The following is a 14,178-nucleotide window of genomic DNA, read 5'->3' as shown; positions in this document are numbered from 1 at the left end:
AACACAATGCAAGTGTTCAGTTCCGAGATCAGAGCATTTTTCTACCTTAGAGCAGCTGGGAACATAGACCTAGAGCTGCTCATTCAGTTTCTGTATCAGTGGTGCAGTGAGAGGACACTCAAAATACTTCAAGAAAAAAGGGTACTCTGTGGGCATGTATGTATGTTAACATAGCTTGGATGAGTTTGGTTAGCCTTTTGCTGGGCACATCCCTGAGGTGAAGGCTATTCCATGCCAAATTAAGCCTAAAGTAAAAAACGGCACATATATCAGTTCCAGGATGTTTAAAGGACATGAAATATTATATAGACCTGGATGCAGAGGTTTTACTATAGACAATGCTACTAGCCATGCTTTTAATTTCCATTTGGGGGGGGGAAAAAAGGTTCAATAATGATTGATTGTGTATGGAAAAGCAAATTACTCTCATACTTACACAATACCCACAAATCCTGAGAAGAAAAACAGGACATCCAACAGGAAGAGGTATGTTTTCCATATGTCAAATCCTAGGACCTCCAGTCTGTTTTGCAAGGAACTGAAGAAAATGGTGAGTGAAAGAGCAAAATACTCAAACATCATTGTTCTTACCCACTTCGAAAGGCTGAATAGAAAGGAAAGGAAAATGCTCAGTAGTGAGTCTGTTGATACACACTGGGCAATTTTATAAATATTTAAGACTGCTATGGGTATTGCTTTGGCATGGAAATGCCAAATCAATGCCTTCTCAAATAAAGCTATAAATGTGGTATATTAACATGAGTCACATGTAAAAAAGGAATTTCCCTAAGTCAAAAATAGTGAAGGCAACACCATTCAAGGGAAATATAAGACAGAGGTAAAAAGTGAGGAAAGAAGATTCACAAAACATTTTCTATAAAACTCAGTGTCTAATTCTAGACTCCATATGTGAATTATGTTACATGTTTAAAGTCTATAAAGTGTACATCGTAACTATCATTTGACACTTCCATGAGAATGTGCTGTATCATTTTTTAAGAGACCTTCGAACTACCTGACTTAGCCTCAGTGGACAGTATATATATTTTATGCCCAACAGTCTGAGTACCTAATAGTATTTATATTAATCAAAGCAAAATAATACATTTCTCTGCAGCCCCAACTGACCTCCTGCAGTGTCCCAGAACATCAATACATTTCAGGATATTGTTCATTTCAGTAGGCTTTTGATTTTCCTGTCTGATGCAAATGTTTAGTGACCTTTTATACGATCCTTTGAGGGCTGATTTCCTTCATCTGCTCTTGTGGCCTTCAGAAATGTGTCCACTGACCTATTGTCTGATGTGCAGCCTCCGATAACCACGATGGATTAGCTTTTAAAACAGCAAGAAAGCGTCAGAAACATTATCATGATGAACAGACTGTGCTCTGACAATTCTCTCTATCCTCTGTACTCAGTTTGTATTTCAGTAGTTATCCATGCTTCTCATATACTCTTATTTATGAGCCTATTTCTATATTGATATTCACTCTATCTATATTGACACATATTTGGCATTTTTACTAACATATACTGGCAAAATGTATTTTGCTACTATCTTAGAAAGTTAAGCTGTAAGGCCAAGAAATATTTCCATGTTATGTTTAGATGCATTTAAATGTATATTTACGGCTCTGCAAATGCTGATAATGTTATATACTATCAAAAGGTATTTTGTGATCCATGCAGTTGTAAAACTATACAGTAAGGACTGATACAATAATTAGGTCTGCTTATTATGCTTTATATTCTTTAATTAACACAATTTTCTGAATCCTACAGTATATTCCCAACAAACAAAATTATACAAACTTAAAAAAAATCAAAAGTTTGCAACTGTACAATTATCTTTTATTTTGCCATGATTTATTTTATAAGACTAACTGATCAGAAGATGTACCTATTATTTGAATCCATGGTACAAAATAAATATCCTTGCATTTATCACGCAAGGATCAGAGACATCATAATGATTTAGAGTGATGATATGCATGTTAATCTCTAGAGCTCATCAGCAACAGGTATGGGAGGATGGACACTGATAAACAGTTGCTATTCTGAAGAGAATTATTCATTATTTTCTATCACTAGCTTCATTAAAGTTCCTGGGAATCTACATTATGAAGAATGAGAGAAAAATCACATTTAATTTCTTGAGGAACAGGCCTGTGATTCATAAAATAGTTGCATTTTATAATTAAAAGCCAGAAAGAGTCAAGATATTGTATATTTTCAGAAATGTATGATTGAAACATTAATATTCAGCCATCACTTATCAAAAGATAGCCTCTTTTTATGTGCATCATTATATTCTTCTAAGTTTTAATGCTGATAATGATATGTAATCTGAAATGATCACAACATAGATACTGTTACTTTTCTGTTGAAAGATGATATGCTGTTAGTGTTCAGACTGCAAATTTGCCAGACAAGGTAACTGTCATCGGTGCATATTCCTGGATGTTTTTTATCTCTAAAAGATAATTTTTGGTGAAAGGACACATTTTGAAATGCAGCAGAAATAAAAACATTTTCATCTATGAACTTACCATTCTGGAACAATGAGGAGTGAATCACTAAAGTTCCATCTTAAATAAATATAAAAAATGTCAACATTTGAAAAAACTCCTCAGTATTCAGAATTGGGACAGAATAGCTTTTCCCTAGTTTTACCTCGTCTTCGTCCGAAATTAAAATCATAGTTAACTAAACCATTTTTCCTGGCTAGGAGAAAGCACAGGTCCTGCTTGACATCTCTGCTCCAACTCTCCTAGTGGGTCTGCACTATAAACAGTATTTATCTTTCCTGAAATTATTTTCCCTATGCAGGAGAGGAGAATTGAGGATAGGGATTGATAAATATCCCCAGAAATTTGATTTAACTGAAATGAAATTGTCAGTTTATATTTCCGGTGCTCATTCAAAGAGCAGTAAGATACAAAAATATCTCAGGCTCATTCAAACCATTGCTTTTTTATCTGAAACAACAAAAGGAACACATTGAAGGGACCACAGCACCACAGATGATTTTGCCAGAAACAAACTTACCTATCACAAAGACCCAGTGAATGAATCCAGGAAAATGCCACATCATATCTCCAGCCTGCATTTGCTACCATGCAGACGGAGATAAGTTGTATCTTCTTCAAGGTATTGCATTAGAAGTGCTTCAAAAACGACCTCATTTTTCAAAAGTTTTATTGTTAAGTTTGAAGACTAGACAAGGTCATACTGGTTTTACATCATTCTACATGATTTAAGTATATACAAAACCATTTGAATATTACACAGCTTGAAAGGTTGCAAAGGTCATTGTGTCTGAGATACTTCTGTACTTACTGACACATCAGAAGCCAGCACTGAATATTATAGTTCATATTTGTTGTATAGCAAAGATACACTCATTTAGTATCCTTAGTCTTCAAAACTCACATTAATTTGTATGCAGTCATTCCAAAAGAGAAAGTCAACCTCAAAATCAGAACCAGTTAATGTGGTAAGCCCTTAATAGAACACAGATAAAAGTAAGCCTTGTGCCTTTGCTTTATTTCTTAGGCTATAAAAGTAGTACATTATAGAGCTATAGAAAGGTGAAGTCTGCCTACAAATACTTAACTGGTTCAAGGTGAAATTTAATTAGGAGAACATTTTCACTCTTGTTCAATGTCATTGTAATAATTAACACAAAAATTGACGATTATTTCAGGATGTTTTTCCATCCTCTCTTAAAGGGAGAACTCTTCCTATGTTTGGAATGGCACTTGCTTTCATCAGGAGAATACAGTAGTTTTAGTTTAGAATTTGTAACTTAATGTTTTTCAGGCAAAGAGGAAAATAAAATTAAAGGAAATAATCTTAACTATAGGCGACATCTGACTCTCATCTGTTGTGTTAAATTTGAAATAATTCTATAGAAATCAAGAGTTATTTCAGATTGATACAGCTGACACTAGAAGCAGAATTTGGTACCATGGCTGCACAATGCCATCTAAAGAAAGCTTTTTGTTAACGAAGGAATGAATTATATCATTAGAAGAAGCCCCAGCACATCAGCCAAAAATGTAAAGGCAATGTATCCATGATTCCTTTAGAAATCATTACAGAGCACACCACAATGTACGGAGCTTTGTTTTCAGATTCTGAAGAATGCTGACAAATGAAAGCTGACTAAGAACAAAAAGATGAAAATATTCAACTCTAAATTATTACAAAATAAAATGACTACATTCTACATTGACTACAGGTAACATAACTAAATTACTAAACCAAAAGATTAAGAAAAATCAAAACTGGAGTTGCAAAGGATGAATAAACATGAAAAAAATCACTTAGGAACACAGAACAAATATTAGAAAACAACATAAGAATAAATTGTGGAACTAGGGGGCTTAATTTTCAAAAATGGCCTTCCATCTTTGGGGTACACAGGCAAGTAGTTAAATACTTATGTGCAATTACTCAAATCTTTAATTAAATTCACAGTCAATTGTTTTCCCAAAGCAGGAAAATGGTTTTGGACCCCTTTAAATATTATGTGCTCCTCTAAAAATATTAATATTTAATATTACTACCTTTCTTTCTTTCTTTTTTTTCTTTTTCTTTTTTTTTTTTTTTTTGGAAGAGCCTAAAGTGCAAAACATGGGCAGTAAATAATTTAGGAATATATCTGTCCTCCATTATTCAGAAATTTTTTGCTCTTCAAAAATACCATCATGATTGACTTTCCCTTTAAAATTGCTCACTATGCTTGAAGACCACTTCATATATACATCATTAAGGAATGCTGTTAACACAGTTACAGACAAGACAGTAACAGTCTAGTGGCTTTTGTTATGCGGCACAAAATAAAAAATAAAAAAAACAAACCTAGCAGTGTTGCACAGGACCTCAACATTTCTTACACATACTTTTACCTTTTACCTTTATAAGACTCTTCCTTAAAAGTCTTATGTCTTTAAATGTCTAAGCCTTATAAAATAAATACAGTTTAAGGATTAAGTCATTTTATAGAGGCAGGATGTTTTGTGTTTTAAAATGCAACAATTTAAGTGACACTATCAGAAAACCTCCACAAATCATTCCCAAATTCTTGTTTGGAAAATTCCTGGCTGCTATTCTGGGGTCTTTCACAGTAACATGGACTATATTTCGTCTACGGTGGAGAATGTGAGATTAAATGCAGGTTTTGAAATCCAAGCTATTTTGTTTCCAAAGTAAACTTTGCCCTTTGCATATTGTGGGCCAGCTTGTTTATGTGGGAAACAGGGCCCAGGTTCAGTATTTTAGTTTCAGTGGGAACGTAACAGGTGGCAACAAAAAAATTCAGTAACATTTGTTAAAACATGCAGCCCTCTATATCTACATAAGCATGTTATGAAATTAAAATAGTGACAATAATAGTATTTCATGCCATTACCTCAGATAAATAAAACAGCCCCTAAGTGCTTGCTCTACGAATTTTTAAGATTCAGGTGCTACAGTAACAAAACCTGGCATTCACATAGCGCTTACTCCCAGGAACTCCAGGTGCTTTACAAAGCCGGGTATCATCATCCCCCTTCTCACAGGGACACTAAGGCACAAAGAAGTGACTTGCCCAAGACTGCCTGACAACTAAGCCCCAGAACTGTGACTGCAACAAACTTTCCTGAGTCCCACATTACAGTCGAGACCCTCTAAACTGCACCGTCCTGGAGGCTGCTTCAAGGAGCAGCAGCTCGGGGGCGAGTTACCTGCCAGTGAGCCTGGAAGCTGTTTTACTTCCCGATACTGCAGCAAGGGGTAGCCGGGGCCACTGCCTTCTGCTCCCGCCTACTGCACAGCAGCGTCGATGAGATTGCTAACTACTACAGCCCTGATGTATTTCATGTCCCCCCTACTGTTCTGCATTTTTTTTCCTTTTAAACCTACTTTTGATACCTTAGAATTGGCTCACAGCTGACTTACTGTCTTGTTAAATGTAGCATACATGAAGTATTTCTGTAGCTAAGAAGATAAAAATCAGCCTCCACATGGCTCAGAGACGTACGTCTGAAAAGACATGGTCAGGAGCACATCCCAAGAGCCCAGCTTTTATGGACTCCTACAACCTCTGCTGCATTCAGGTTTGGGAGGAACTCTGTGACAGGCATTACAAAAAGAGCCAAACAGGATGGTCTCCTGGGAGTAAGGGAGTCATTCCTTCCATGTATCTTTTAGCACCTAATTCCTTCATCCCACAGCTTCCTCCTCGCAGAAACGAAGGAGGCTTCTGACCAAAGTAATCAGGCAGGCAGCTCCATCTAGGGTTGTGAGCTCACTCCTGGGCAAGGCACAAAACGGGCTTGAGATTTATGCTACACTGTGTGCCTGCATCCATGTGAGTACTTAAGATGAGATACCGCAAGTACCCTGGAGTCTAACCTCAGCCTCTCTGAAAAAAAAAATAAAAAAGCATCTCAAGCAGAATTAATAAACTTTGACAAATTCATTAACTTCATAATATACTGATAGCAGATTTTGTTCCATATGCAAACAGGTCACCTCTTTCAAAGAAAGTAACAGTGATACTAAACAGAAAAAATGGAGATTATGTCCACAGCATGCAAAATAGAGAAGGAAAGTGGAATTACTTAGGAAAACTCTTAGTTGCATGGACTCTGCAGTTTAGACAAATGTAATGAAAGTAGCTTGTAATATCACAGGTACAGTATTTTTATAGTACTACAGAGTACCTTCCAAAATATATGTCATACTGACAGTGTTTGATAGGCACAAGGGAAACAATTACTATAATGCAGTCATCCCAGAGAAAACTTATTGCTAAAAGCTGCAGTATCACTTTTTGCAAGTAAGATGACAGTATGATTTATGGAGAACTTGTCGGCCCTGTGTTACTAAAGCTGTAAATGAGCTTTGTCATGCTATTTCTCTTTCCTTGTAAAAAGGATGCTGCTGTTTTTCCCTAACACATTTCAACCAGTGTGAACAACTTGAAAGAAAACTATAATAAATAAGATAATTCCACAGTAAAGGGACAACACTGTAACAGATTTAAAGGACAAAATTGGATTGGATCATTTAAAGGGCAGGCTTAGACCTCTTCGCAAAAGACAGTTAGCTGCCTACCATAAAGTGAGCACTTGTTCATGAAAAACCATTCAGCTTCCTACACGTTTTGCACAGTTTCTTCTATGGAGAGACTTCTAGGGATATAGAGAGTTGCGATGCCTAACGAAGATCCATGTCAGTCCTCCTCTGTACAGCCCAAAAGCTCTGACCGTAAGGTGATCCTGCCATACCACGACCATGGGAGGATCCTTATGTGCCGAGCGTAGATTGGAGGGTCAATGACGTTCTTTCGGTGTGTGTCATTGTCAAAATTTCCCTGGAACACCTGAAAGGTAGGTAACAGAAAGATTAATATCTATATTGCCATTTGTGAATGCTGAACAATGACAGAATGAGTGAAGAAAAAAAAAAAGTGTTTCTTTTCCCCCTAAGTAAAAACAGACACCTGACAGATTCGACAAAGACTCTTCCTCTGTACATCGGATTGTTTTCACAGCAAACAGCTCCTCCTGGTTGCAGTTTTAAAACATGTTTGACAAATACTAGATCAGATCAGTCATAGCCCAAAACCGGAACTCCATTCTTCTTCAACAAAACTGTAAATACAATATTTCTCAAAGAGATAGGAAAATGTATTTTATTATAAGACTGGATACCAGAAACAGAAAAATGCTTTAGTGAAATAATGTCACCTTGCCAAGCAGACACTAGTATGTGACTGTGTGGTCTTTGCTACAAGCTAGAGTTGGAAACATTTTTAAAGCATAGAATATGGCTAAGATGTGAACAGTGAGTTAGGTACTGTGATGTCCAGTTCTGCAGTGCCACACTTGAATGTTATTTGCAGCACTGAATTAACAGTAATTACCCATCCTAAGCCGGATCCCAGCTGCCATAAATTTGGGCTCCAAAAGGAAATGACAAAATGAGCAATGTGTCTGAAACTCTGCAGGACAGGGCCAAGTGAGAGTTCAGAAATCCTGAAATTCAGTGTGGAGGGGATACTCCCCAGAGGTGGAAACTTATCAGTCTGCTGTAGGCACCAGAGAAGGGCCAAGGATCTGACGAGATCTCCGACGTGCTGTGGGACCTAGTGGCAACGCGGGATCCATGGGGAGGGACAGGCACTGCCTCCCTTGCGACTGTGACACAATTCTGGTGACTCCGGCAAGCTCCCTGATCACCCTTGCTGACTTTTGCTTCCAGTCTGGGCACCAAACTGATGCTGCAAAGGGCACCTAAACACTTAATTGAGGCCCATGGATTTCACTCTTTGCCAGGGACCTCAGAGCTGGCTATTAGCCTAATGTGCTCAGCCCTGCTGCAGATGTAGCCTTTAATTCAAAGCATGGAGACTGATCGGCTGCTCTGTGAACACCCATGGTCTCATTGCAAAAGTTACATCAAAATCATTAACATTTAAAAAATTAAATGTCTTTTTACTTGGCATTTGTATCATGTCAAGTTAATCCAGGGAGACTATCGTTTCACACAGATGAACATTAATAAAGTATAGAAGAAATTTCATCACTTATGAATACAGTTTGGATGCAATCGTATATTAGTGATTATCAAAGACACTATCTTCTGTCAGACAAAAGTCAGCATATGATATAATGGCATCAGTTAGCAAGAACGCCTGTGACTGCATTAAAAGAAGATTGTAATATGGTGTAGAGCATGTTAAGATTTATTTCCAGTGGTATGAATTAGCCAATATATAGGTGAGTTCCCCAACTTCAGTTTATGTTAAGACAATGCCAAATTTTTCCCCTAACAGCCACTATTTAAATTCAAAGGCCACAGCATGACTTTTGGCAAAATGATCGGATTATTCTCCCAGGATATTTTTAGCTTATATGGGAAACATTCATTCTCTTCAAATGTCAGCCAATCCACTTTTCATTTATAAAATCTGTATTTGATGGCTATTCTGTGGTCTGTTTGAAATAAAAGAATGAGTTAAGTTTGTATTAACCAGAATAGAGCATGAACCTCCTTGGAACAAACGCTGAGGTGACTGAGTTAGTGCAGAATGACAAGTTTGTTGGAAGTTCTGAGGAAAAATATCAGAGGTTGAATTCAAGAGAGACTAAACTACTATTTCAGGCCTTAAGCTGGTTCTTTCTTGACATGTTTACAACACACTGTATGAAAATCTCCACTTTTTGGTCTCTATGTTGTATATTTTCCCTGAATTTTGAAAGCTTCTCTCAGGTGCTATCAATTTGGAACCTCAAACAAAATATGTGTATCCTCCAGAAATGACATTCTTTCACAAGTGATAAATTTCCCTTCTAGTCTGGCTTCTCACTAATACAGAGATGGGAGCATTAAAGTACCAAGCAATTAAGATAGATAGATAAAATTATAGAAGACTGGCCACAGAAACAACAGTGCTATGAGTCTAAGAGAGAGAGAAAAAACATATTTACCACAGAAAATTTGTTTGTTGCTTGAATACAGTATTGATTACATAAATCAGCTGGTGCTTGGGATAACAAGATTGTTTCTGAATTTGAGTTTCATTTGCTGCAATATGACATACAACAAAAGGCAGCAAGCTCATTATTAAAACTGTAGAGTGGCAGCCCTTCAACAAATAATATGGAGCACAGAAAAACTAAAAATAGAAGAATGTTTTCTATTTGATTTCTTGCCCATGCATGCAATATATCCATTGATATTTCAAAATATTTTACCAAGCCAGATGATAAGCACTGCACAACTACAATTTTTGCTGCAGAGCTAATGGAAAATCCTTTTATTCTCTATTTTATTTTCCCTATGGAAGATGTAATTCAGAGACAACATTTAAACTCAAGCTTAGAGTAAAAATCTTATTTGTTTACTAGAACCAGTCTGTAGCCCCAGTGTTCATCTTCCCATACAGCTATGCAAAATAAATAAAAGTAGGTAGCACAAACCAAGCAACAAATACAGCTAAACAAGGCAGGAATTATGTCATTTACTTAGAACAAGAAAACAAGAGGTAAACTTTATTTCTAACTCATACATGATTTCATTAGTACTTTAAGTCAAAGTCATGTATTTTAGAGGTGCCAAGTTAACTTACGTAAATCTGAAGTTCACCTTGGAACCTCCCACCAAAATCCAAGATCAAGTCTCAAGAAATTAATGTAATGTGCTAGACCAGAACAAGGATTTTGAGTGAAAAAAATTACCAGAAAGTGAGAGCATCCACAGATGAGCCCAGCATGAAGTATAATGTTCCTAGAGCAAATTTACTGTTTTGTCCCATTAGCTTAGCTGTGGACACTCAGCGAATTTATTATGGGAAAAGTAAACTCTCTGTCATTCTTCATTTTTACCTCAGCCTAGCTTCACTAATGGAGACAAGAAACTACAAAAGAGTACGGATGATGAGGAACAAAACCTTTTTTTTAATAAGTAGAAAAAAGCTTTTTCAGTAGCCAGAAGTATTATTTTCTTCAATTACCTTTTGCATTATGGCCGAATACATGAATCAACTAAGCAATTAAAAGCTCTTAAAGAGCTGGTGGGCTCATTTCATCAATGATCGCCACTCACATTGGTTTTTGTGTAGTATGTTTTAGTGTACAACATTTCTGAAAATTTTAACCATTATTTACTAGCATTCAAGAAACAGATCTTGAAGTTATAATACATAGTTCTAAGAAATTTGTCAGATAAATGCCCAGTTACAACAAAAAAAAAATCTGAAAAGTTAGCAAGGAATAGAGAATACAGTGCTAAATACAAACAAGAACAAAACATTAACATTTCAGTGCATAAACCCAGAGCACATCCACATTTTGATTTCAAAGCGAGTGCAGTTGTGGTCTTCCCCTATCTCTGACTGGATAGGAAATACAGAGTGAAATTAAAAGATGGTCAAAAGCATGAAAAAAGTCCTTTGGAAGATGATTAAATAGACTTAGCCTCCGGAAACAAAACATAATAGAAGCCTATAAAATTATCAATGGCACGAAGAAAATTAGTAACAGAAAATACTGCACTGTTCCCCTATGAGAACAAGCAAGGGACAAGGAACGACAGCAGGTTTGTTTTGCGCCTCCTGAAGATTATGGTCCTCCATACAACATCAGATTAAACTATGGCACTCTTTCCCACAATACTAAAGTGTTGTCAAAGATCAGATAAACCATTATAGGCAAAATCAGTCGAGGGCTGTTAAACATATAGACAGCAAATAGCCAGAGGCTGGGAGGGCACACTAGCGAGGAATAACTGCCCTACGGCTTTTTCTTCTCTAGGCATCTGCTGTGGACGCTCGCTGCTTTAGAGGGAGGATGCTGGTGCGGGCAGAGCTTTAGGTGCACCTAGCACAACAGCTTGCATATTGCAGCTGCTTGTGTTCGTAAAAGTGGATTTAGGCTTTTCCTTTTTGGCAATCCTGTATTAGCATGCTAAAAAAATATAGACTGGTTTTATCTACTGATGTCAGTCTGCATGATTACAAGATGTAATTTCCTAAAATATTTACTCAAAAGCTTCAGCAAGTTTACAGATATACAACCCCCAAATGTATGCACAGTTCCTGTTTAGCTTAGTCTCTTACAGCTGCTATTAAAAAAGTGAAAAATGTAGATTATTGCACTTTTAACATAATAATTTATTTTACTATTCATTCATGTAAATGAGAGTGAAAACCTGGAAATATGTAATGATACTCTTTGCATACAGATTTCTGAAATATAAACAAACAGTTTTAATATCTTGCCTTCAAACACTCTGAAATTTTTCAGTGGAACAAAATGTTTTATGGTGTAAGAACTAATCTGAATAATGACAATGTAAGTTTATTTATATTTTTAAAATAGAACTATTATATATTTTATGATAGAATAATTTAGAAGAAATATTTGAAGAAAAACAGCTTGGGAAAACTAGAATGTATTGAAACTGATGTTTGCTTTGCTCCAAATGTGGAGCTTCAAACCAGGTTTTAGGACATGTCCATTTGGCTAGTTAAACAGGTGGCTGCAGATGGCAAGATTGTGGAGCTGTGTCAAGGGGTGTGCAAGGAAGAAGGAAATTCAAGGACTCTAGCTCTCCACAGAGAATCTTGCTTGATTTCATACCCTGTAGAAACTTAAATTAGATTAAAATTCTGCACCATGGAATTATTGGTTGGTGCTATTCAGGAAAATGGAAGGCAATGGAGACTTTAAAATTCAAGCCTCAGACTGGTGAAGTCACTAAGTCTGCTGTGCCTTAAACACAATTCTTATTATAAGCAAAATATTTTAAATATTTTTTATTAGAAACGTTAATCCTGCACAGTTTAGAGGCAGCTTATTTAAAAAGAACAGTTAGACCTGGCTGTTTGGAATTTGCTTCAGTGTAGAATATCTCAACTTTATGACAGTTAAAGGCATAGTATTAAAATGACATCAGCTCATTTCAATTCTAAAAGCAAGCTGCACAGAAAAATAATTTTTGATAGTCATTTTCCCTTTTAGAATTATTTTATTTCTTTATTACTGTTAATTGAAGATGATCTCAAACAAGAGAGAATTTGCAGATTTGAGTAGCCCTATGCTTTAACGTTTTTGTTCTTGGCAGAGTAACTCCTCACCATGAAGAGTTACCAGTGAACAACACTAAGTCAAAAATAGTTAAAGAGGTCTTGAGCTTCTTACCAGAAGTAGAGCTACCTTTTATAGACATTTGGTTGCACTTTAGTACTACTGAATTCCCATGGAACATGCTTCCCACTATGCGACTCTGAGCACGTACTATTTTTAGATACATACAGATATATGGATGTAGGTACAAGTGCATATGTTTGCATATGTGTGTGCACATGCCTGCTAAGTTTATGTAGCGATTTAAAGAAAAAGAAAATTCTTCTTTTTCAGCTGGTATATATAAAGTCTCTTTGGGCAGGCCAGGATCTTCTACTCCCAGTCTTTGCCATTCTCCTTTCTCTTTCTTCACCTGCTGCTTTGTCAGAGTGTGGATAAAAAGTCAGAAGTTGTTTGGCAAGGATTGGATAACTAGTCAAAAATTGTCTAGTGTTAGAAGAAGGATTGTTTTTTTTCTCTCTCTGTGATATATGAATGAGAATATGTACTACATGACCTTTGTTATTTCCTGTAGTTCACAGTAGATACAAGGCAGATAATAGTTTTGAACCCATAAAACATATTATCACATTTTTGGTATTTTTTCACCTGAAATCTCCTAGTGCCACTTAAATTAGAATTTATGCCACTGTTTGTTGTATAAAGGTGGTTTATGATAGAAAGTCAAAGTCAAGCAAAAAGAGAAATATTTCAAAGACTAACCTCCCTCCAAATATGTTTACAGAACTGAAAGGTAGATACCGTTAATATAAGCACATTGCCTTGCTTTACTTCTTAGAGTGACAGAGGGGAGAGAGATTAGGTGTGATGATGGTATGACTTAAAATAAGTATGGTTAGGGCTACAGCTGATATAAATCATGATTGTTCAACTGAAGGTAATAGAAGCCACCATAATTTAAACCACTGGAGAACCTGGTTAGAGGGTTTTAAAGATTTAGAGAAACACCCAGAGTGGACCTGGGAAGCTATATTCAGTCTTGGAACTGGGCCCTGATGTTGCATAGGGCCTGGATATTGATGTATGTTTGTGCTCAGTAGGGCTGTTTTGGTTTGTGCAAGCCTTAATATCCAGGATTAGTTCACAGAATAGTATATACTCAAAATCTAATGATAAAAAATTCAATAACCATAACAAGAAATAGTCTTACTCAGCCTCTTAAGAACTGGTGAAGACAGACAAAGTGACAAGGAGAATAATGGAAGCTAGCAGAGATTTGAGAATATCCTAAAATGGATAAGACAAGACAAACACTTTCATTTCCAGAAACCATACCTACTTTTATCAATCAGCAACACCTTTCACTTATGTGGAGTATTATCTTCACACCTTACCTACAGTACAGAGTCTTCAAGCAAAATGATAGGATAGCACAACACATCATCCATACCAGATGGAAAAAACAAATGCAGATTCTATTGTACTACTGTCCTTTTACACAAATTCACACAATTACTAGTGCAACCTAATTGCCTTGCAGTTTCTCTTCATGTTTGCGTTTGACTTTAATTTCACATACAGTGGAGATTTTTT

At 36.3% G+C, this 14,178-nt stretch overlaps 1 protein-coding gene across 3 annotated transcripts in view; it reads right to left on the bottom strand.

Moving 5' to 3' along the window:
* Positions 1-3,182: 3,182 nt before the first annotated feature.
* Positions 3,183-14,178, bottom strand: part of EDIL3 (EGF like repeats and discoidin domains 3) — a 250,526-nt gene continuing 239,530 nt past the window's right edge. For all 3 annotated transcript variants that reach the window (XM_062599401.1, XM_062599399.1, XM_062599400.1), the window contains one exon: positions 3,183-7,376. In XM_062599401.1, coding sequence (XP_062455385.1) covers positions 7,227-7,376 — 150 coding nt within the window. In that variant the 3' untranslated portion in view covers positions 3,183-7,226. The remainder of the gene's footprint in view (positions 7,377-14,178) is intronic.

The sequence above is a fragment of the Rhea pennata genome, chromosome Z (assembly GCF_028389875.1).
Source record: "Rhea pennata isolate bPtePen1 chromosome Z, bPtePen1.pri, whole genome shotgun sequence".
Taxonomy (NCBI): Eukaryota; Metazoa; Chordata; class Aves; order Rheiformes; family Rheidae; genus Rhea; species Rhea pennata.
This window is presented reverse-complemented; position numbering and strand designations above follow the sequence as displayed.